General features: G+C 39.7%; 1 protein-coding gene across 2 annotated transcripts in view; it reads left to right on the top strand.

Moving 5' to 3' along the window:
* The window catches only part of LOC146306631 (monocarboxylate transporter 2), a 29371-nt gene extending 4103 nt beyond the window's left edge, over positions 1-25268 (top strand). Inside the window, exons 1-5 of one of the 2 annotated variants that reach the window (XM_084711042.1) lie at positions 11039-11091; positions 11465-11710; positions 22739-22882; positions 23763-24563; positions 24844-25268. In XM_084711042.1, the coding sequence (XP_084567168.1) occupies positions 11494-11710; positions 22739-22882; positions 23763-24563; positions 24844-25124 (1443 nt within the window). In that variant the 5' untranslated portion in view covers positions 11039-11091; positions 11465-11493 and the 3' untranslated portion in view covers positions 25125-25268. Of the gene's footprint in view, positions 1-11038; positions 11092-11464; positions 11711-22738; positions 22883-23762; positions 24564-24843 lie in introns of those variants that run through there. The other variant, XM_084711041.1, reaches the window with a different exon arrangement.
* The last annotated feature ends 468 nt before the right edge of the window (positions 25269-25736 follow it).

The raw sequence follows: 25736 nt of genomic DNA, 5'->3' as shown, positions 1-25736 counted from the left end.
GTACAAAAAGTACATTAAGAAATGATATAAAGGTATAGAGCTACAGTGATGTATTGGTTAGTTGTTAACTTTTTAAATAAGTTGCCAACTATTTTGCTAATCAGTTACTTGGTTTGGGTAATTTTTCTCAAAAGAAAATCAAAATTCTGTTTCCAGCTTCTTAAATGTGAATATTTGCTGGTTTCTTTACTCAGTTACTGAATATCTTTGGGGTGTAGACAAAACAAGACATTTGATGTCATCTTGGGCTTTTGGACATTTTAATTAATTAATTTATTTATTAATCAAGAAAATAAAGAACAGATTAATCAACAATGGAAATAACCATTGGTTGCAGTCCTGTTAAGGTATAATTAGAAGGTGTAGGTGCAAAGTATTTCACACTTTAAAAATGCAGTGGGAAGTTCCTAATTGGTCATTGACAGGGTTTTAATTAAACACTTTACGAACCAGAGATCACTTGTCAATCAAACTGTGTGGATAACTTTAACAAGCCTTCATCCTTGTATTCATCGTTGATGATGTTTCTGTATGTGGTTTTCAGCCAAAACATACATAAGATCACAACTTAATTTTAAAAAATGTTTGTAAAAAAAAAATATATGTTGCTGGTTTTTATACTGCATATATTGACTTTATAACTTGGCTGCAGATTGGGTGTTATTTTTGGTGGCGTTCAGCACTTTAATCTCCACAATCTGAACAATCTGTGCAATGTACAGGTGTACGATTTAGTACCTATATATGCAAATATCTATACTGTTCTGCCTCAAGTCACGAAAGTCTCAACGTGTTGAAACAAAGATGGAGTAGAAATCAGCGCCTGTGACCTTGACGTGTTTGGAGGAGTGTAGCGGAGCGGGAGCTCTGGATTGGATGTTGAATGTGGGTGTTGGCAGCTCACATGGAAAAGTGAATTGGAAGGACTTCCCAGCATGCTGTTGTGTCCACAGAAGTGTAGTTGTGTTCAGGTGATGCCTGACTGATGATCCTGTCATGCTGCAATGGCAATGGCAAATCTTATGTCAGACATCATCAGTGTGCTTCTTCTGTCAGTAAAGCAAACCCTAAAATGACACAATTAGCACATTAAAGGAAAAGTCTGACAATGGCAGGCCATCAGAGATTAAGGAAACATGCTAAATTGAAATACTCGCTTCTCTGACAACACCGCAGTGCCCTCCATTTGATATTTTTTACGTTTCATGTTAATTAGAATTCAGATTAATGCCAAATGTCTGCTGAATGAATTAGTGTCTGTTTATGAGTTTTAAGAAATCATTAATCATCTTTTAGAACGCGTAGATGTTTATAATGGTTAAATTGAGCAATATGTTAATGGAGTCGAGCAGGCAGTGAGACATGCAGCCACTGAACTCAAACTCCAGAGTGTGTATTTGCAGAGCAGTGGGCTTTTGTTTTCAGGATAACAGGCTTAATTTTATATTGACAGACAACTGACAGTTACAAACAGCTGATCAACTTACAATGGAGGACTCGCCGTCGCTTGTTATTGTCAATTTACAATATTGCGCTTGTCTTGCACTCCTGTAGTGTTGCTGTAGCCCGCCTGAGCTTCCTGGAGTCTGGAGAGGAGGGGGCGGGGTAACTCAACTATAGATTGTACATTAAGTAAAAGGTCAAAATTCTCAGATTTCAGCTTCTTAAATTTAAATATTTTCTGGTTTATTTGCCATTTTGTGACATTAAATTGAAAATCTTTAGGTTGTGGAAAAGCTTTGATAAACACTGATTGCCATTTTTTTTTTTTTTTTACCATTTTCTGACATTTGATAGACCAAGCAACTAATCAATTAATTGAGAAAATAATCAACTATGAAAATATTAGGGCTGCAACTAACCAACTGTGTATTTGAACTGCTGTATTAATTTTGGGACACACAATTGCTACATAGTGCTTCTTTAAGTCTGCAGCTTTGCATAGTGACATAGGTTTGCCGTCCTGTTTAAGCGGTCAGAGGTGTGTTGATGGAAATTTATAGACCACTTGAAAGTTTTTTTAATCAAGGTTCTTCCCCTGGAATTAGCTTCAAAGTGCAGAGGCAGGCAATCAAGTAGAAAGGGTATTATAGTCACGGTATATTTTATGGGAAGACCTCCTGCCTGGTGGCCTTTTTGATCAGAGAGCAGCCTTCAGAGGAGGCCATTGTTTCTGTGGTATTTCTCCTGTTTGTATGCGCCCAAGACCAAGGGCGAGTGTGTTTACTGGATCATGTGGTGGTGAGATTAGATGTCGCGTTGATAGGTGGAATGAAATGTGTGTGTGTGTGTGTGTGTGTGGTTCGGTCAACATTTGGAGAGTTGCTGATTGGGTTAATGATGAACTATTTCTACAACAAAGTGAGCGGTGTTACTCGAAGGTTACCTTAGAGCTAATCTTGCGTTGCCATAACTGTAAGTCCCATGAGACTCATGTGGGGTGGGGGCAGGTGTGGTGGTGAGGGTCATGCTGGCAGTCGCTGACTGTAGAGGTCAAGTTGCCTTCAGTGTGACAGCACCTGCTTATCTAATAACATTTAATTGGAACTATTGAATACTCAAGGTTTTAACATGTATTATGCTTTAAATAATAGCTGTACATGTTGTATATCTTTTTCAGGGTGAACTGGAATGTCTTCTTGCTCCCTAACTCTGATTTAATCATGTTTACTCCAAGCGCCTGTCAGTCAACTAACCTTCTGTTGTCCTTCACTACAGTTCAAGTCCTACAGGCTTTTAGAAAGCCTCTAATAAAAAACATTTATAAAGTGATCACTGCTTGACCTTTGACTATTTGTGAAAGTAGAAAAAAACTAATCCTGCTCAGCAATTAGTCAAGAGAAAGCTTTGTTAGTGGGGGAATGAAAGGAGAGGGATTCCTCCTCTGAGTGGTACCTTTGCAGTACTTGTCTTTCTGATTTAATGGCCATTCAAGGCTGGCTCCAAAAAGTTTAACTGAATTCTATGTAAAAATGCAAATTTCTCTTGAAATACAAAGATGGTTATCTTCCCACCCTAAGCGTTTATAATCAACCATCATATGATTTTACAAATTTAAGAGGGGTTTGAGAATTATTGCTTGAGTTCAAGATAAATGAAGGCTTAAATGCAAGCGCAAACTTAAGTTCTGCCACTTGGGGTCTCTCTCACGGTAAAACCGCAACGAAACATGTAGTTTAATGAGTTTGTGAAGCGGAGTGGGATCATGGGAGTTGATATTATCAATTTTAAACAACCACCATGTTCACTGATGGGCTAATATTAAAGTTTTATTCACATTATGTTCAGTCACGTTGGCCGACTTCCTTGCTTACATGACTTATCCCATGTTTCCCTGAAGTTAAAGCAGCTAGTTAGTTAATTTGCTAACTAGTTTGAGCAGCTAGATAGCTTGTTAGCTAAGTAGCTCAACCAGAATAGCCAAAGTTGAAGTTGTTTAGTATGTAACATTATGTTCATTATCCCAATAGCTAGCTAGTTAGATAATTAGCTACCTACCTAGTAAACACACCATTACCTTAAATAAATTGCAGCTTTCTCTGGGTTTGACCATTGTTTTTAGAATATATATCTAACATTTTAGTCATCTTAATGCAGAAATGTTACATATTGTAACTTTAACATTATAACAACTCCAACTTTGCTGTTTTGGTTGAGTCTTACGGCTCTCATTAGCATTGTTTCTGGACGTCAGCAGCTGTTTTGAGCAAAAAGGTTTGGTTAAACCCTCTCTACACTATCTGACTAAACAACAGACAAAGTTAGCAACAAGCTGGTGAACACAGAGTAGAATTTAGGGACTAATTACCCAGATATTTTGAGTTGGTGGAGACCTAAATGGAGCCAAAAGTGAAAATGGGACAGAAACATGGCTCAGAATTAATGCTAATGTTTCTCCATGTCTGATGGTTCATTAGCCATATCAACTTAAGAGTCATAATATTTCAATGATGTGTTTACAGCTTGTTGTGCAGCAGCCAAGTTGGTAAAAAACACAGCCCACAGCTTTAAGTACAACACACACCAGCAGCATTGTGTCTGTTAACACACACTGGAAATGGGGCCAAGTACAGTACAGTATCTGGGATGTGCCAATTTATGGAGCACAGGTTGATGCTGGTAATTAGGATAGAAGCTTATCCTAATTCAGGTTTCCAGAACATCTCTACGTGCAGAAGGTGTGGTTGCCTTGAGCCTCTCTCCTTGATAGCCAAACCCGTCTACACCTCCTTCACTGAAACTCACCTGAAATACAACACTGGGGTCTCAGCTGGGCCCTTGTTGTGAATTAAACTTGAGATCCTGGGTCTGTCCATGTTACAAAGAAGGCAGTCTTTTAGGCTTTCTGCCAAAGTACTAAGTAAAGTCCTTGGAGAGGGGACACACACACACACACACACACACACACACACACACACACACACACACACACACACAGTTGCACTCTCTCAGTCCAGTACTGTGTAACCCATTGTGATGAGCTTTTACCAGATGGATGATTTGATTATAGAAATACTATTTTGGTTCCTGGACTCCCGCCTTCTCTGTGCTGCTCAGTTACGCAGCCCCGCTGTTTGAATAGGCTCACCAAGGTGAAGTGCATGCAGGGGACCAAAACAATCTGTGAGCTTGGCCCAGCAACACACAAGGACAAACGGTAGTTTGTGTGTGTGTGTGTGTGTGTGTGTGTGTGTGTGTGTGTGTGTGTGTGTGTGTGTGTGTGTGTGTGTGTGTCTTCATGGTTCATGTGTTTTTGACTGAGCTTCTTTGTACCTTCCTCTCCAGCTCCTAAAATGGGAGGATTTTCTGCCGTCCTTCATTCAGTGAATTCTTGTTGGTCAGATGAGCAATTTAGGACATGACTTTGTATTCCTGTTGCTTGTGATGAGTTTTGGTATTTTTAGCAATGCAAGTGGCTCTAGGCATGGCAATGTCATTCAGGGTGACACTTTTGTCACACACATTCATGGTAGAGATGCACCGATTCAATTTTTTTGGTTGATTCTGATTTCCGATTTTTTAAGGGTCTGACCTGCCGACCTATAATTGACACCCTTCAACTTTTCTTGCAAATTAAAGTGGATGTTCATAATAAAGCACTGGCTATTAAATGTTAATTAAATGCTATTTTACATTTTTTCCAAAAGTCCTAACTTTGACTTCATGCAGGCATGTGTCTGTTTGTGTGTAGCTGTTTGTCTGCTGCATGCAGGATGTGACCATTGTGCAGAACGTGTGTGAATATGACTGTCATGGAATCAGATATGTGACGCTGACCAGCCAGTCACCGGTCAGGGCTGGTCAAGGTGAAAACCGGCTGGTTCCGGTCTCTGGCTGGTCAATTAGTGCATCCTTAATTCATGGTCACAAAAGAACGAGATTGACATTTTTGGACTTGAATGAATTATCTGAACAGCTATTGGATGGATTGCTTTTTTATATTATTATGTACAGGCCAGGACATCTCTGCAGCATGACAATATTTAAAGGGACAGCTCACCCCACAAATCAAAAATACATATTTTTCCCCTTTGGTCTGTAGTACTATTGATCCAATTATATTGTTTTGGTGTGAGTTGCCCAGCTTTGGCAATATTAGCCGTAGAGATGTTTGCCTTCACCCGAATATAGCTGGCACTCATCATCAATTTAACAGCAATGTCTCTTTCCAGTAATCATGACACAGTTAGTCAAGACATTGTGAGTAGTTTCATGTGGCAACTACTTTCTTTCTAATAGAATGAAAGTAGTTCTGGTAGATTCTACTGCAGAAGGAAAGTAGTTTCTATAAGAAACGACTCACAACAACGTCTGTGTTTCTGAATAACTTCGTATTTGTTTGTTGTCTCTCAGTGTCTCGCACCAGACTCACCAGACTTGGAGCAGAGCTAGACTGACTGATATTGGTGCTGAATAGGGGGCGTTTTCCTGTTTTGTCTGTTCCACCGGCATGACAATTTAGATGCAATGAAGCACTTAGAGAGTCTTTTGGTTCAGGTACCTTCAAAGTGATTGAATTTTACTCTTAAAAGCAGTGCGAACCCTGCCTACAGTCAGCACTGTCCCTGAATGCATCCTGTGTAGACACAGATAGAGCACTTTGCTTTGCAGGTTGTGTAAGATGAAAAAATAGTCAGTACTTAATATTTAATCTATACTCATATTTCATGATAAACAGTGATCCGACCCCTATTAATTATGGTAGAAAGTGATACAACAAATACCCATCAGGACTGCTGGTCAATGAGGGGTGGAATAAAGGTGTGCTGGCATGTAGCTGCTGACCTTTAACTCTAATGTGGAGAAGACGAAAAAAATTCTTACTGGAGCCAATAAAATGTTAACATTACCAGACATATTGACTGTCATATAGTTGCAGATTTGTCCACTCTGCTCAGAATTGTCTTTCAAGTGAGACTGAACCCAAGCACCTTAGTGTCACCGGAGTTCAGTTAACTTGGCACTTACATGTGTTTTAATGCGCTGTTCAGAACAAGCCGGCTGTGAACGCAGCCTGTCACTCATTCCTCTGTCAGCTGTTCTTTTTGTCAGCGGTGTCAGGTGAAGGACACGTCAGAACCGGCGTACGATGAGGATCTAGGCTTATAAAAGCAAAGAGGAAGTGCTGACATTGTAGTGACTCAAACTTTGCTTTGTTTAACTTCTCATGTACTTTTATGGTTTATCATAACCAAATTCGTCTGAAAATTTGCCTTTCTTTTTTTTGTTTTTACGTCTCCTCAGCTGCTCCTTTATGGTCAGTCACTGTGGAGCTTCATATTCAAACCCATCAACTTAAGCTGCTTATGAGTTCTGAGGCTCGCTCGTGCATTGTCGTCACGTTCAATCAATCAAAAGCAGTATCTACGCCGAGTGCTGCTGCGGACAGCCTGTAATCTGATTAGCGTGGATTAGACCCGCTGTATAGAACTCTGGAAAAAAAAGGCATAATCTGTAACTTTGATTAAAGGGGTAATACAGGGGATATACATGGAGGATTATATTTCCATTCACCAGGCTGTTGATGTTTTGTTAGTATTCAGTCACCCACCCAGTTAAGACCAGTTATAATTACTAGTATTAATGTTATTTCTGTAATGTATAGGTGGTAGTCACCATCACAAAATAAAAGAGCCAAACAACCTTGTATTAGTTGTTAAACCTTGCTTTAGTTTGAAAAAAAAGTTCATATCCTCATTAAAATTTTATTAATCATTGTGTTTAAGGGTGCTGCGATTGATCAGCCACCGTTATCATTATTTGTTTTAAATTGTTTGATTGGTGGTCTCTGTATAGGCAGATCAGATGAGCCAATTACATGACGAGGTGGCAGGATCTGACATTAGTAGATTTTGTGTTTTAGAAGTAATCTGCCACATGGTGCATTCAGGTGCACCTCATAAACTCTGAAATCTGTTTTGTATGGCACAGCATATGGGCACCTTATGGATTTATAAACTAAAAATATATTGTAATGGCCACACAGTTTGTTTAAAATGGTAAATTTTCTATCTTATGATAATAGTTGCCCCTTCATTTTTACATACGCAGATTTGAATGTGAACAATGTTGTTATGAATAGTTACATAGATAAAGAAAGGAAGTTTTCAAACAGGTGATTGCCATCAGCTGATATTTCTTCCTGTGATCAGCCGCAAAAACTGATTTGAGCACCCTTCATTCTGTGCATTTTTTTAAAAATGTCTTTTTTATGCAAATACAATCTTAAATATTGTGATTTGAGTACAGATTTCAGTTGCTGCACAAAGTGTAAATGATTTGCAGAATATTTTAATCTGCACTAATAAATATTTGTCTGTTATCAATCGACTAAATGACTATGTGATATGAAATAGACTGCATCAACCTGTTTGTAGAAAATTATCACCCAAATGTGCAGTTCATCTCGCATATGTTGAGTGTTTTTAGCATCTGTCAGCTCACTGTGTTAGTTTTTGGATGACAACTTTTCACTCACTTTCACCACTTATTGCAGGAAACAGGTTATTTCATGATGTTAAAAACACTTTACACTCTCTGCCCAGCACTAAAAAAAACTAAATTAGCATCTAACTGGTGAACTTAATGAACATTTAGTTGCTAAAAAGCCAAATACCTCCTGCAGGAGTTGAAGACTAAAGCAGCGCTAGAAGGAGAGTGAATTCCTAAAACATGACTTCATGTATGCTATGTTTTATAGCAGCAACATATTTTTTTTAACAACTTCACAGACAATATTATGTTCTGTGACCCCCAGGTGGCCCAAAAATGTATTAATATGGATTTAAAAGTAATTTTGTGGGGGAAAAAAATCATAATTTCTAAAGGAAAAGACATATAAATAATGTATGCTATACTGTATAGACATACAATATTGTGATGGGTAAGTTGTGCATAGCTCTAAGCTAAATTATCTGTGCTCTTTGGAGAATGTGGGTGTGGACTAATTGAACACAAACATGTTAAATATGGCTGTTGTCACATTTCACTGCTGTCATTTAAGGTCAGACTACAGATCTGAGTAATGGTTCCTGTAACATACTGAAAATGTTGGTGTATTTCTTGTAAGATTTCAATATAATATAATATTTCATATTTAGTTTATTTTATTTATATAGCCCAGTATAGCTAATTGCATCATGCAGCTGTACAGTCTGTACAGTGAACACACTCTTAAACTATTAAAAAGTAATCAGAATCATTGATTAATGAGTTATTGATTCAGACCCATGAACAAGTGAACAGGCCAGCAGCTACTCCATATTTTCTGTGTTTCTTCAATATGTGTAAAACTCTCTAGTGGTAATGTTGTTGAGAACTTAGCAAATGTGTTTATGTTCACAGTGATGAGTCATCTCGCTAATGGCTTCCTGTTGAGATTCACCGTACAGCTCAGTATGTGTGAGTCTTTGCAACATTGCAACTTGATCTGGCGAGAGCAGCAGCGAGGAGAGAGAGCGACATCATTTATTGATGTTGTTTCACGTGTCATGTACAGACACTCTGAGGACTGAGGTGTCCCCTCTCAGCCTCTGATGCTCTGAAATGAAGCTTATTGCTGTAAAATGAAGATTTCCACCTTCATCAGCCAGTGTTGGTTCCTATTTAACCAACTATTTGGTGACGCTAATGATAAGGATGTTGCTCTGGGAGGTATCAGTGTAACTCGGTGATACTGCGGTTTCTTTGAGAGTTTGGGGGAAGGGTGTTGTTTGATACAGTGGGAGGGCAGCGTTATAGACGAGGCTGTGAGAACCGCCCTGAGTGTGCTGGAACAGGTATGTGAGCCTGCAGGTGTTAATGCAGAGGAAAAAAAAAGCTTGGTCTGACCTGTCAGCTGCCACCGGGAAGATGTTATCAGTGGGACTGACTGAAGAGTCAAAGAGTTGATTTGTACAGACAGACTGCTGCAGCTTCAGGCTGTTCAGACTTTAAAAGATTGATGAAGAACCCGTTGCTTTGTTGACCGCATGCATTTAGCTCACTTGTTTAACTTTTGGTGTGATCTTGTGTGTCTTTCTCTGATTGTCTCGTCTTGGTGTTGACTGAAGCGAGACTCATGATTTACATCAGTGCTGATTAATTTTGACATGCAGTCTATGCATACATATATGTTAGTAGATTCAGAGATGCATGCAAAGCATCATCCAAATGTTGCTGTAAAGAGTGAGTTATATCACAAAAAAAACAATACATAATATTAGAAAATAATAATAAATAAACAACAAACAAAAAAAAAGGATTACTCAGTTATTCCAGTGAGGGATGTCAGGAAAGACTGATCAAAATTGAAGTAGCAGAGGCTGAGATATCCTGACTTTTAGATCCACAAATGAGAAATTCCCATAATGCCATGTTGATGACATCAGGCTGCTTTGATGATGATGTCATCGGGGGAAAAGCTCCCTTCAGAGTCACAGAACATATTCTGCTATAAAGTATTTATTAGACTGAATAGTACCACTGACTCATTCTTAAGAGTTGGGACAAAAACATATTTTGAGCTTTTTTGCTCTTGAATTATGCTGGGAGAATATATTTTAAAAGATCAAAGTTTTGGCTATTAAACCTCCTTGTGATTAAATCTTTTATTAAATGTAGATCTGATGGAGTCGACATCATACGGAGGTGTTACATTTTTTCATTTCACTGCATAGGTGTAGTGAGTGGCCATTTAATTTTTAAAACAAGGCTCTTGGAGGCTCTTAACACATTTTATATTTGTTTGAAGTTGCGAGTCCTTGACTGGTACAAGTGTTTTTACTGAAAGCCAGACATTAACTGCAATGATTAATCAATTATTAAATGAGTCGCCAACTGTTTAGATAAGCGATTAATTGGTTTGAGTAATTTTTTAACAAAAAAGTCAACATTTTCTGATTGCAGCTTCTTAAATGTGAAGACATTTGAGGATGTCATCCTGGGCTTTGCGAAACACTGATCACCATTTTCTGACATTTTATTTTTTATTTTTTTATCATTTGTTCCAGTTCTCAAGAGAGTCTTTGTTCTACTGGTAATTATTTCACAACCGTATGTAACCGTAAATCTCAAGTCATTTCTGCAGTGCAAACATGAGGAAACGTGTTGATTCTTCCACTGCCTGTTCATTTTGGTCAAACCAGACCGGCTGCCATCATTTCGCCGCGCACCACGAGTTAATTATACAGCTTTAAATTATTCCTGCCTGATTAGAAAGGTGAAGCTGATGAGCTCAGACAGAGTTACGACATACTGTGCACTGTGATGTGTGTGAATGTGTGTGTGTGTGTGTGTGTGCTGTGTCAGTTAGCTTGTAAAAAAAAAAAAAAAAATCTGAGTGAAGTGTGAACGATTGCTGCTCTTGTAATTTGGGCGTGTTTGCTTTGTGCACCGGCAGCACCTGTTTTTACTACTACACTTCTCTGTGTCGACCACCTCCGCCCTGTTTCCATTGCGGCGTGAGCGCTGGGGCGGGGGCGGGCTCAAGGTAAATACTGGGCGGGGCGGGTCTGGTCTCTCAGGTAGAGTGAGTGCATGCTCTCTGGAGTGGTTCATTGTGAGTGTGTGACGGTGTGTGTGCACATGTCTTCTCCAGGATACGCAGCTCTGGTATGTCCTTCTCCCTCACGTGTCATATTACTGCCAGCAGTGGTTCATTGAAATGACAGAGGACAAATCTTTAACCTCCTTCATAATCCCACAGTCGGCTGTATACTGTCAGTATGAGCTGCAGCTGTTGATCTGATTTATGTACAAATTTTCAGTAATGATTTGTGATTTTTTTTCCTATAAACAATTGCTCAGAGTCAGCTTTATTTATTTCTAACCTGAAGGACTTTAGAGAGAATAAGAAAGAGCCTGCCTACATCTGACTGATCAATAATCAATCACAGGACAAAATGAAGTAAAAGCACAAGTGGTAAGTTGTCTTTGCTGAATCTTAATTTCCTCTTCTTTTCTGTCTTTTTTTTTTTTTTTGCAGTGAATAGTCAGCGTTGAGGTGGGCCAGCCATGCCGCCCCCAGCCACGAATCCCACCGCCGTGACCCCACCAGATGGCGGTTGGGGGTGGGCTGTGGTGCTTGGATCTTTCATCTCCATAGGTTTCTCGTACGCCTTCCCCAAGGCCATCACGGTCTTCTTCAAAGAAATCCAGGCCATCTTCGGTGCCTCCTACAGCCAGATCGCATGGATCTCCTCCATCATGCTCGCGGTCATGTATGCTGCAGGTGAGTCACTGGTTGGTTTGACCTTTATCGATGGTGACCATATGTTCAAACCCCTCACACTGGGACCCTTCAGTGTCCGCACCATAGGCCTTTTCATCAGGATGGGAGACAATTATTTTAGTGCTTAATGCAGGCACCAAGTGCAGCTTTTAACACCATAAAAGAAGCATTAGCATCCAGTCCATTTCTGTGAGAAAGAGTTGCAAGTGTCATAGCCTATGACTCACAGGCGCTCTGACTCATGGGAGCTAACCCTGGGTTGACTGTCTGACGCTGCCCCTTAGCTGCAGCACTACACTGACGGCTGTCATGGTGAATATTATCCCATAGTTCCCTCTGCCTGGCTCACAGTTTTCATCTATGACTGTCATTCATTCAGCAGCCGGACATAAGTTCATTGACTGTGTAAACCTGCTTCATTTGAAACATAGATGTAACATTACAGAAACAGATGTGAGTGTTAGCTAGCATGCTAACTGCTAACATCACAGCAACTGATGCAGTATGGAAGATGCACGTCTTTGGGAGCTAAATCACTAGCTGGCTAGCTTCGGCTGGGTTGGTTTGGGGTCAACATGTGTCTGTCTTTGGTTTTAGATGGATTACATTAATAAATTAGTCTTGTTGGGAAGCTGCTCCACCCTGTGGAGGAAATTAGTCCTGGTTCTTGATACCCCATCGCAAGTGCTAACATTAGCATGGATTCCCACGAGACGTTACTTTTTGTTCATGGTATTTCAACACCTGCTGAGTCAAAAGCAACTCCTGCGCACTCAGTTTTGTTTGTTCCACATAATACAAGGGAGGGGGTCTAGCTAGCTGGTCGCTGCCTCACTTTAATGACTCCAGCTGTGGTGACGGCAAATGACTAAACTGACAAAATTCACAGCAACAAATAGTCCTGTAGCATCAGCATTCAGTAACCTACATTACACAGTAATTTGAAGATGTACAAAGTCACAAAGCAATGCACAATGCTCTCAAATCACAGATGGGTCTACAAAGCAATGCTAAACAACACTGGTCCCCAGGCTGGTTAACTGCCTGTGTAGCAGTGTTCATTTAAGAGATATAATCATCAGATTTTATGATGTGCTGATTAAATAACCCAACACTAGAGAACGCCAATGTGGAAGGCACTGTTATTCCAAATTGAATTTGAATTTCAGCTTTTTGGTCTCAAAATGCATTTTTTGCCAGTGTTATCTCTGTTTCCCTGGAAACACATGGGGTCTGACTAATAACTGGAAAGCGATCAGTCACATCAGTGGCGCTCCTGTTGTTCCTGTAATCTTATTTTTAGTTTAACTCCTACTACCTGTTGTATAATAATAAGAATTATGGTTCTATTCACCACTGAAGGGCAGAGGAGCTTGAATCCAGTTCGACTGTTTCGACTACGATCCTCAAAATCTCAATGTTAACCTGCTGTTGGGGGAATCGCTTTAGGATTTCATTTTGTTCCATATGTTGTTGATGTTGCGAAGGATTATCTTCATTTCAAGGAGGTGGTGCTGTGTTTCCAGAGCAGATGCTCCATTCAAAAGGCCAGAAATTATGATAGAAAAGATGGAAGCACAATTGATTCGTGTTGTAATTATTTATCCAAGTGTTTGGTCCTGTTAAATCCTCGTCAGATTCAATGACGCTCCGTAGCTCAGATTTCTTTCTGCCTCAAGATTCAGCAGGAAATAACAGGATTGAGACTGAAGTCGGTTGTGTCATCAGATCATGACCTGGATCTGAAACCGCAGCATCACAGGATGTAGGCACAGCATCACATGCTGAGCCTCCACAAGCGACCAGAAAATCACCATTTTCTGCCAAAATAAAGCAACAGATGAGAGTTAATTTGAGTGTATTTTACAGATTTAAAATGTTGATTTTGGGAAATAATTAATTAGGAGCAAGTGGAACCAGGGGAAGAGAAAGTTGCAGATAAAATGAAAAAATGCTGTTTATTATAAAAGCCTGCAGCAAAGGAAAAAAAATCAGTGTATAAATTGAAAAGGGATGTTGAATTATGTGTAATAGCTGCTGTACATAAATATTATTTCAAGGTTGAAAGGCAAATCTTTTATTGTATGAGATACTGACCCAATGCTACAGCCGGTCTTGCTTTTCTTCTTGAAAAAGGAACCTTTGGAAGGGTCACAGTGTGTTTCCAGCGGGTCATTTTCTCCACCATATTGCTCTGATCACCTGCTGTATTTCCCACTTTGGCTTCGGCCCCGCGGCCCTCTGCTTGGCAGTGCCACGGCTGCCATCTGTCCACGCTGTAATCCTCCTGTCACTCGATCTACTGCTGTTGTCACCATCTGTACCGGTCAACAGCAGGCCTGGAAAGCTCATTTCCTCTGTCTGCGTTGTCAAGTGCTGCTCCCAGCAAGAACAGTAAAAGAATTTCGTGGATGCTTCGTTATCTTATCTTATTATAATAATACAATACAAAGATGTTCTTACAAAGATGAATTACAGCAGCAAACACGGGTGAATAAAATAGAGATATGTATATTTAATATCTACACTCTCTGAAAATGATCTCATTAAATTAAACCCATAACTCCCTGGTCAATATTAGCTTGTTTAAGATAAATTAATATTGTCAACCAATATGTAGCAAGATCAGTAAGGTCAGTAAATAAATGCTAAAGATGGTTGGCTGCAGGGCTGCCCAGGGTATGAGAGTTTTCCCTTTAGGTCATTAAAGGGACAGTTCACCCCAAAATCCAATACATTTTCCAACTGTAAAACGTATTGCTGAGTACATCTTTTTAATAGCTACATTAAAGTAGTAGTAGTATTAGTAGTATTTGTTAAAAACATATTGTCAGGATTTTAAGGCTCTTTGTTAGCCCTCTGAATGTTACCTTTTAGGCTGTTTAATCTAAAAACTGGTCTGTTTTCTTATTATACTTTAAGGGGAATGAGTTTGCTGGTTATAACGAGATTCAAGATTCATGTTGTTTATTTGTCATTTCCACGTAGAGAGTATACGGGAACCAAATTTTGCTCCTCACAGCCCAAGGTGCCAACAGACATATAGAAATATGAAAATATAGCATGACATACAGCGCTTCTTATTAAGCAACTAACAGTTATTATAATATTAAATTTTCTTTTGTATTGTCTGCTGTTGTTTCACATTGTTCACTTCTGCGTCTGTGCAAAAAAAAGAGCACTGAAAACTAGAAAGGAAATGATCCATTTGAATATATATATATTTTTTATTAGTATCCTGTTTTTGGAGATAGAAAAAGTATATTGGATATCCTCTGACCTTGTGAAAAGAGCAACACTTACCATGAAGTGTTTGTGTTGGCTGATTGCGGACTGCTGCTTTAGCCTCACAATAACTGTATGTCATTATCATGTGGCAATGTCGTCAATATGTGCCGTTACTAAGCGATCGGCTCTTGTTACTCATTCATTCATATTGATTGCACTCATCAGCTATTCATTAAACATCTGCTCTCTTGTTCTGCCTCTCACGCTGAAGAAGCAATCACTGTTTGAATGTTTAACACCTTTCTAATTTCCCACCGCTGTGTGTGTGTGGCCTGTTGGTGTTTACACAGCTCAGTCATCACTGTGAAGCTGCCTGATGATGAGCAACAGCCTCAGACGCCCAAAAATATTAATCCCATCGCTCCAAATTGCAGAAATGACCTTTTAGTTGACACTGCTGCTCAGCGCCAACCTTGTGTCTGCAATCTGCTGACCTTTTACAAACTAAAAATTAAAACAAGCTAGTTTTTAGCTTGACAGAGTTTCACTGGCCAGTGGAGGAGTATGTAATCTAGGTCTGCAGCTAACGATTATTTCCATTGTCGATTAATCTGTTGATTATTTTCTTGATCAGTCAGTTAGTTCTTTGGTCTAAAAAAAAATGACAGAAAACCTGGAATTAGTGAATTTTATCTTTTTGGTCTTAAAAAAATACTTAAACCAATTAACTGAGTATCAAAATAGTTGGCAATTAATTTAATAATGGATTTGATTAATTGTTGCAGCTCTGATGTAATCCTTCAGTTTAATAATGACATGAACATTATCCAAAACGGGTGCCATTTTCAATCAACAGGCACAAAGTTTAATATTAAACATATATGTAAAAGCATGATGAAGCATTTTACATTAGAGATCAGTAATAACATTGTAATAGGGGGTATTACTTAACAATTACCTCTTTATCAACTACAGCCCCAGTATTACCATGTTATTACCAAGCTGTAATGTGCTACCAAGTTTAAAGGTTTTGTGTAAGAAGCCATAATGTTTTTGCTAATGAGTAGTAAGTTTTAACGGTTTTCTATCAGTTAACCAAAAAATCAAATTCCAGATTGAACAATATTCACACCTTTGCTTGTTGGAACCTCACAAATTTATATGGTGGCATACATGCCAGCAGCTTAGCTCTACAGATGACAAAGTTGATTGGTCGGTCCACCACTTTGGTCCAGCCTGAAACATCTCGGCTACTGTTGAATGGATTGCCGTCATCCATCCTGTTGACTTTAGTTTATGACCAAATAGCCAGCGTCGTCTTCAGTAAAATCTCAACGTCATTACTTTATTTATAAGCAAATATTTGTCTAAGATGGTGACCAAGGTAAACATTATAACTGCTGCACATCAGCGTGTTGACATTGTCATTTTGAGGATGTTAGCATTTAGCTTGAAGCACCACTGTGCCTCGCAAGGCTTTTTCACAGGTATGATGTCATCACAATACGTGTGCCACAATAGGACACTGTTGCGCTTTCAAACATTTTGCAAATGCTGTATGTAAAATATGCTGAGTATTGTGATTAATTATATTGTATTTATTGTGATTTATTAACTTTTTTCAACTGCAGATTTTGTCCCCAAAAGAAAACTTTATCAACAACTAAGTTTTTCCAGTTCTTCTGACTGTGACCTCTGGTGACCTCACCAGTAAAAAAAAAACTCAGCACCATCTGCTGGACTGAAAAGGGAACTGATGTAATTATTCTCATACCATAAAAAGTTTGATTCACATTTGAAATTTTAATAATTTATATAATACAAGATAAATACTAGCATCTTTGCTGGTGTTTAGAGTACAGCAGGCCCATTCAGTTACTTTTTTAAAAGGCACAGATTGAAATAAAGTGCAAAGGGGCCAGACGTTTACGTTTCGCATCTTTGACCTGTAAAATTTGGAATTTAAATCTGTAAAACAATGCACCTTGTGATTTTTTTCTCCACTTTATTAGTTTTCACCGCTGGGAAAATAATTCACCTTGTAATCCTCAATGAGAAGTAGCTTGTTGTTTTAATTAACTCAGTGTTGCATTTAACACCTTTGTTTTAATTCTGTTTGACTCTCTTGAATTCCCTCTGCTTAAACAGCCTGAGTTAAAACTTTTTAATTACATAATTGTCTCTGTGATGAACAACAAAACCGATGAATGGGCTCATTAACCTACTAATAGACTGATGATTTTCTAATAAGCAAGGCAAACACCCATAAACTCAGAATGTTAACAGCTTATTTATATGAAATGATTAAATTAAATTATATAAATAGCACATGGGCCGGCAGTTGAACAGGCCTGCAGTAGATTTTTCTTTGTTGATATTTTATAAAGGATCAGAGGAATCACAACCGTCCTGTAAGTCTTCATTAACTGTCCGTGTAAACTGGAAATGTGGGAACAGTTTCACAGAGTTAGGAACTTCCCATGATCTATGAGATAATAACCTGATTCCTAAACTGTTGCTATAGTTTAACAATATTGTGTTGCTGTGTACTTTTGTCTCTGACTTCCTCATGGAATATAAAACCACCAGCATGTTCCCTGAAATAAAAACTGTTCTCCTTCTCTGATAATTTGCATAGTCATTTGCCTAGTTGGCCATGCAAATCAATAGGCAAACAGACATCTATTTTTAGGTATAACAAATTTTTAAAATCAATAAGCATATTACTTTATTATATGTCTTAATGCATTAGTATCATTGTGAAAGAGGAGGAAGCAAGTGCCTTGTTTTCTAAATTAATTATAAGGCTGTGAATTAAGTAGAAGTGGGTGTGGTTCAGAGCTGTGGGAAATTTCTGTCAAGTCTAATGACAGTATTCATGTAGTTTCACTATGCGTTCTTAAAAAAGAAAACAGGCTTGGGCACGTTTTAGCTCTACAGCACAATCCTTCGCAGTATTACATCAGACAGCTGTGAAGCAAGGCGCCTCATCCCCTCAGCGCGGCGAGCGTCGCTCTGTGATGACGTGTTTAAGCTGCAGGCTGTGTGTCTGTGTTGGATCAGTGTCGCTAATCCACACACACACACACACACACACACACACACACACAGAGAGAGAGAGAGAGAGAGAGACTTGACCTTGGGTGAGGTGGCATGGACACACCCGTGTTGCATTCACTGTCAGTCATAAAGACACATAGATGGTAGGAAGCCAGATATACAGTAGAGTAAGTGGTTTATCATGAGGCTACAACACTTTTGTTTCAGGAAAGCATTTAGGCAATACTTTTAAATTATCATACAGAAAATAGAAACCATTACATACTTTTCATGGTTGTATTTAAAGAGTTCCAGGTGTCTTAGTTTTTATTTCCACCCTGATGAAAAACCACTCTTTCCTTTAAGCCATTATGCTCCACTAAATAAAGGCTTTTAACACAAGTTTTCTCTGCCGAAAAATCCCTGAATGTTTTTCAAGGCTTTTCCACTTCAAGAGCACCTTGAGGTTCCCTGGATTTACTACGTGTGAAACTGATTGAGCGCTCAGCCTGCCTGCAGTCTTTTAGTGTGCATGTTACAGTAGATTGGATAATCCATAGAGCATGCTGTGACCGGTTTGCAAAAGGGACTATTTCTTAAGTAGAAAGTCATTCAAATGAAAAATGTTGTCAGTGAGGTCTGTGAATCGTGCAGAGTAATGGAGATATTGTTCCTGGAAAATAATTTGAAGCTGCAGTTCTGCTCATTTATATGGGCTCCTCCAGTCAGAGAGATTGACTCTCGCTGCTCTCATTGCTGTTGATTCTGGCTACGGCAGGTAGTGAAAGTGAAAAAGCTCTGAAAACTCTATGTACAGCAGCTAAACAGAAAGATTTAAAAGGAGAGTGAATATTGTATTGCAACACAACTCCAAATGAATGCTAATGTTGCTGATGCTAACAAGCCCGCCAGTCCACAAGGCAGACTTGTTGCACTAAGGATAATCAGTGTTGCGTTCACTGCCCCCATGTGACCAGAAAGTCTGTTGATGCAAGTTTAAATGTAATTTCTCACTTATCTCACAGAAAGATCTTAAAACCAATGCACATCAAACAAAAATGTGTGTAATTAGTCCTTTTTCTCCTTTTGAGGGCATAGCTTTACTTTTGATGTGCCAAAGTGCACTTGCCTCTTATTACTATTGATTACAACTCGTATCCACCGGCAATCTTTTAATGCCCCATTTGCAAGTCAGAGCCTGTTTACCACTTTATTAACTCTGAGATGTTTTTACCGGGAGCATTGCTGTCTGTTTCAGGCCCTGGGTGATCCGATCACACATGGACAGGTCCAAGCACGTCAGTTCAAACCTGACATTAGAATGCGTCTCCACATGCGTCGTGAGTGACGGCTTGTGCTCAGATCGCATTTCCCCACTCAATGTGAAAAATTACACGTAACTACATCATTTTCATTTGCAAAGACCTGGGAGAAACTGAGGCAGTGCAACAAAGTTTATTAAGTCTCAATATCGCAATTTTTAAAGGGGGTCCAGGGATATTGCGATTTCTAGTTCGATGGTGAGTTCAGTGTGTTTACAAACATCGGCTGCTTATCTTGATAGGTAAGAGAGCTCAACCATGTAATTTGCATCACAGCGAATCAAATGGAATTCAGACAGCTGTAAACTTACAGGACGTTAGTTGAACAGGCGGTCCTTCAGCGCGGCTGTGGACACGTTCACATACACACTGCTGAAAGAATGAGTGGCCTGAGTGATCGGATTTCAACACATCCTCTAGGGTTAGATCACTTTCCGGTTTCTAGTGGTCCAAGCTCTCCAGTTGTGATTGGATCACCCAAGACTCCTTTTAATGCCAGGTGTAAACAGAGCCTCAGTGGTGATATTTCCTACCCAGATTCGTCTCACGAGTTTGGGATATCAAACGGCAACCTTCCTTTCACTAGCCCACTTCTCTATCGTTTAGACCGCCATGTTAACATCATCAAGTTTAATGCTGCTCACTGTTCCACAGCTCTAAACTTTACCTCAAAGCCTCATGTCAACCTCAAAATATGTGTAAAGTTTTATCACATATATACACTAGCTTTAGGCTGGTTTACCCTCCATTATGTCCCTGTAAATATCTGTGTAATGGGTCGGCAGCCAGACACAGTCGCTTCAGAAAACCGTGTCTGTGTCCTCTCACAGCAGAACAGCTTTTAAAAGTTGTTTGCTTCCATTTCTGTCGACTTTATCCTATTTGAAGTGTGATGGATAACCGGCATCCTCACATCATGAGCTGCACCAGCCTCCTCGCTGCAGCTCACATTAAAGGGTCGTGGAAAAAACTGTTAGACACATTTCTATATGTGTCATTCCCTTTTGGGATCGAGGTGGTTATATTTAGTTTGGGGTTTTGTCCACTGTGTAATGAAGTCCACGCCGCGTCTGGCCAGGAGATGATAAGCCTTTTTCAAGGGAGGTAATGTGCAGGCTCAGGGGCTTCCTCATCTCGGCCGAGTCGGGTCCCGCCGAGCCCCTGAGAATACTGATCACTGCTGCGGATGCAAATGAGGGGAACTTTCCTCAAGGTCGGAAAAAGATTCATGCAGAGCAAATTAAGTCAGATGACTCCTCGCCCGTTGTGGCTTTTTTAAATTGCACCCGGCCTGGGCAGAAATATGATACATCCTCCTGCTGGTAATGAGAGCATTATTTAAAAAAAAATACATCTTTCATTACTTTTCTCTCTCCCTATTCGATTCACACCTCCTGTACTTAAAATTCAGCAAAGACATAGGGGGGAGGTGTCAATTATAAGATGCATAGATTCCTTAAAAGTGCTTTGAGCAGCCACATTATTCATAAGATGTTACCAAGATATATAAAACAAATCAAATGTTCTCATATACCTGAAGTGGAAAAACAAAAGAACATAAATCAATGCAGCAGCAGTATAGTATAATATAAAACTTTTACTTACAAATTCAGTGAACTGAGACATAATTAAAAAATCATAAAAACTTTTCTCACCTCAGTAACCTGTTGGTTTTTCTTAAGTTTTACTTATGATTTTATTTAGAGGAATGAAGGACATTTATAGAGATGACTGAGAATACAGATGTTGAGTTAGCAGTACAGAGGATATGCTTCATTATTGTCAAATGAATGGGAATGCTCCTCTGTCTGTATTCTGTAGCTGCGTTTAATGTTAGTAGTAAGTGAAATTTAATCACAACAAAGGTCATTAGCATCCTTACCAGTCAAGCTATCATTTTAAAGCTGCTAATTTTATATTAACAGTGAACCAAATGACATAGTGTTGAACCCACAGAGAATTTGCACCCGACTCTTTAGTGCCTGTTAGCTTAACGGAGCGTTGTAGCATCTTTCAGCTCCTTGTTTTGGTTCTTAGTGTTAACTGCACTGCTCTCATCAACTTTATTTTGAACAGGACCAGTCAGCAAGTCATCCAGTGAACTTGTCATGTAGCATTTAGGACCCAAAGATCTAGCTATTACCCTCAGGAGCTGGTGGAGACCAAAACCAGAGCCAAATGTAGAGTACATATTGGACGTACATATTGGACGTACATATTGGAAGATTCGTCAGGTGGACATAAGCAGGACTCAAAATCAAGCCAAAAATTGCAGTTCTTCACTTAAGGAAAATATATGCCTATTTTGAGTGACAGGTGTGTACTGTCACAGATGACTAGCCCTTAGATAGCTGCTTCATTCAGCCACATCAGCTCCACTCACACGTCTTTGCCCATTTTTTGATTGGCCGAGTCAGACACTGCCAAAATAGCCAGAGCCACCGTACTATGAGCTGGGTGACGTCATGGGTACTGCATCACTATTTATTGCTGTCTGTGGTGTGACATTTTGCTGCTAAAGGGCCAGATATGAACCTCAAATCATGGTGGAGACCAAAGCAGAGCTAAAAGTTCTGGTCACTGTTATATTATTAATTAGTAAAGTTAATATGACAGACGTGTTTACAATGTGCCTCCAGGTGATCAAAAAATTCAATGGACTGCGATTTTAAATGCCAGGTTCATTGCTGTGATTCAGAAATTATTTACAGTTCACACCATAGTATGATAGAACTATGGCGGTGTAAAATACAGTCTGTCAAAGTTGAAACAGGAGGTGTCTGTGCATGGCCTGATGGACATTCATTATGGGCAGTTTGGGTAATAATATTACGAGTGACCTTTTTTTCCACTTGTAATGAAGTCATTTAGATAACAAGGTTAAACTGTGGATTGGGTTTCATCCTAATTAACCTCAGTTAAGACTTTTTCTCACTGACTAACTTAGTGTCAGAAACAGCTCTGGCACAGCTTTGCAGTTGCCTGAATACAAACACTACACCCTCAGCAAATAAGGAAGTGTTTTGTCATTTGCTTTTTTCGTGCGTGAATGAAATGTGTAGTGAACCTTCTTTGCACATTGTGTCTCTGAAAACACAGGCTGGAGAATAAAATATTACTTGATGCATCCATGATAAACACTGCATGTTAAAAAACATCATATAGAATATAAAATGACTTATTTACAAGTCTCTTCGCATTCTACACACAGTCAGTCATTAGTCTTAAGCCGATCTGACAGGAGGTGATGGGAGTGCCGTGTTTAAAAATTGAAACAGCCCAGTTGCAGCTATTAATAGACGCTGGGCTCCCGCTGGTGTGCAGCCCTAATGAGATTAAATCATTAAGCACTCACTTTCAGTGATCCTGACCAGTGTAAACATGCAACATGTGTGGGTTGATTAAATGTTTTTCTTTTTCTTTTTTTTTTTAATTCCAGGTCCCATCAGCAGCATTCTGGTCAACACATACGGCTGCAGACCCATCGTCATGATGGGGGGCTGCCTCTGTTCCACTGGCATGATCTTAGCTTCCTTCTGCACCAGCGTGGTGCAGCTTTATCTCTGTATAGGAGTTATCGGTGGTAAGTCCCTCTAAATCCACTCAAGTCCATTTGGAGTTAATTTGATTATCGTCTACTTCTACGTAGCAGGTTAAAAATAAAACTGTTGTTGCAGGAAGACCATTTCCTTTGTTTACTTGATCTATTTTGATTCCTGCTTTAATTTTATCATGCTGGGTTTTGACATAATTTTATGCTAGGAAGGTTTAACAAATGGAACACTACCTCCACCAAAATAATTTTGTTCCCTCATTAAAGCTGACATTTTCCTTTATTTGTCTTTATCAGATCTTTTAGTCATATTTCAGATATCTATTATAGATGCAGGATAACTATCAATCCATTGCCCTTTTAAATGCTCATGTAATGACGTGAATCCACCATCTAATAATCAATACTCACATGTAGAGAGCAGACCAATAACTGTGTCTTGTTCCACCAAGACTCTTTTATGGGCAGCTCTCTGGTTTCACATTACAGGAACTCAATTAATTCACCAATAGTACAAACTGCATTCCTTAATGATGCTTTTATGGCATTTCATTTGAAAGGAAGTGTGTGCAAAAAGCCTTTTTGGTTCCACCCACTACATTCTTGGGAAATGAATATGATTAATAAAAAAAATACTCTGATTTCTTGCTGTAACAACTCTTGAGATTATAATTATATTATTATAAACATTGAAAAATCAAGCTATGATAACTTTTGTTTGTACTTGTTTGTTCTTAAACTAAGTAGCTTAGAGGTACTCTGTTACTTTTGAGTGTCATTTTGGTTTCTTATTTAGTTCAGTAAGAAGTAAAATAGACTTTTTTTTCTTTACCAGTGTTCCATAGCCCTCTTTATTAACATTGTAGCATGACTGTTCCAAGTTTAATGTACCTCTGTAATCTTTCCTCAGGACTTGGACTGGCCTTCAACCTGCAGCCAGCACTGACAATGATAGGCAAATACTTCTACAAGAAGCGTCCCATTGCTAACGGGCTGGCGATGGCTGGCAGCCCAGTGTTCCTCAGCACCCTGGCTCCTCTCAACCAGTACCTCTTCAATCAGTTTGGCTGGAGAGGTAGCTTCCTTATCCTGGGTGGCCTGCTACTGAACTGCTGTGTGGCTGGTTCCCTCATGAGGCCTCTGGGACCGTCACCCGGCAAGATCAAGAAGGACGAAGAGGTAGCCGCTGTTGCCACTACAAAAGAGAAGCGTACTCTCTGGCAAATAGTCAACAAATACCTGGACCTGACGCTCTTCAAGCATCGTGGTTTCCTCATTTACCTGTCAGGCAATGTCATCATGTTCCTGGGCTTCTTTGCACCTATTGTCTTCCTTGCGGCCTACGCTAAGGACATGGGTGTGGATGAGTACTCGGCTGCCTTTCTGCTCTCCATTCTGGCTTTTGTCGACATGTTTGCTAGGCCCTCCATGGGGCTGCTGGCCAACTCGCGCTGGATCCGGCCCAGGATCCAGTACTTCTTCAGCTTTGCTGTGCTGTACAATGGGGTGTGCCACATCCTCTGCCCACTTGTTGAAAGCTACACGGGTCTGGTGGCGTATGCGATGTTCTTCGGCTTTGCCTTTGGCATGGTCAGTTCAGTGCTGTTTGAAACACTGATGGACCTGGTTGGGGCTCAGAGGTTCTCCAGTGCTGTGGGACTCACCACCATTGTGGAGTGCTGCCCGGTCCTCATTGGTCCACCTCTAGCAGGTACAGTTGTCCGTCTAAGAGGATATTTCATTCACATACATGTGCATATTTTACTGTCTGCACTTGCAAGTGTTCTTAGCGCTTCTGGATATTAGAGTCTTAATAGATTTTTAATTTAGATTTTTAAAAACGGGTATGACCAGGCCTTTACCCAAATGGATAGAATTGATAATAGTTGACATTTAGACACATTTTCTGTAAATTATATCTCACTTCTACTTGGCATTTTTCATAACTGTGCAGATACTCTAACATTTACAAACCTTGTGCTGTCTTGCAGGGAAACTGGTCGATATCACAAAAAATTACAAGTACATGTATTTTTGCTGTGGAGCTGTCGTGATCCTGGCAAGTATTTGGCTCTTCATTGGAAACTTCATCAACTACAGACTCTTGGATCGTGAGCGAAAGCTTGCAGAGCTGTACAAACGGACTGAGACGGAAGATCCGGACCAAGTTCGGGAACAGAAGGAGGCTGATGGGGAAGCCCAGGCGTCTGAGGAGCTGGTTGACAAAACTCAAAAAGATGACACACCTATGCAGCGGGAAACCAACATCTAGATCCTTCTGCCACACCAAAAGCTTACCCTCACCTCCACGGCAGCCTCACAACGCCCTCCACTATGATCAAACTGAGCTCCAAGACAAGAGGTGCCTCTGGGTGGTCCACCAGGCTCCATTCGGGGTCCTCTGTATTTCTCTAAAACTAACTGCCAAAGCAACAACTGTGTTGTAGGAAGCTGTGAGGTGATTCGTCTGTTTGTCAAAGAGCATATCAGCTGTGACGATAACAGAAATATTAACCAGAGAGAAAAGTGTAAGATACTGAATGCATGTGAAGGGGTTAAAAGTCAGAAAACAGAATGGAAAATGGAAAACAGTGTACTACTAACTGTATTTTCTTTTTTGCCACTTTCACCTCATATCAGATTTACTGTAAATACAAGATTGCAACTGGGGGAAAGTACATTCAGGACACCTAGTGGCAATTAAAATCAGGATTACAGTAGGAACTATGTAGTATGTATCCCAAATTGTGTCAACTGAGAACTAACGTAGGAGCAAATCGACATATGTTGGCAGATAATTAGAAAATTAGTTCACTTCACAGACTGTCAGCTCTGCTTAAGAAAAGTATTATCTGCTGAAGTTTGTTTGCTCGCTCGTTCCAAC

Source organism: Lutjanus erythropterus, chromosome 22 (assembly GCF_056507025.1).
Source record: "Lutjanus erythropterus isolate fLutEry1 chromosome 22, fLutEry1.hap2, whole genome shotgun sequence".
Lineage (NCBI taxonomy): Eukaryota > Metazoa > Chordata > Actinopteri > Lutjaniformes > Lutjanidae > Lutjanus > Lutjanus erythropterus.
This window is presented reverse-complemented; position numbering and strand designations above follow the sequence as displayed.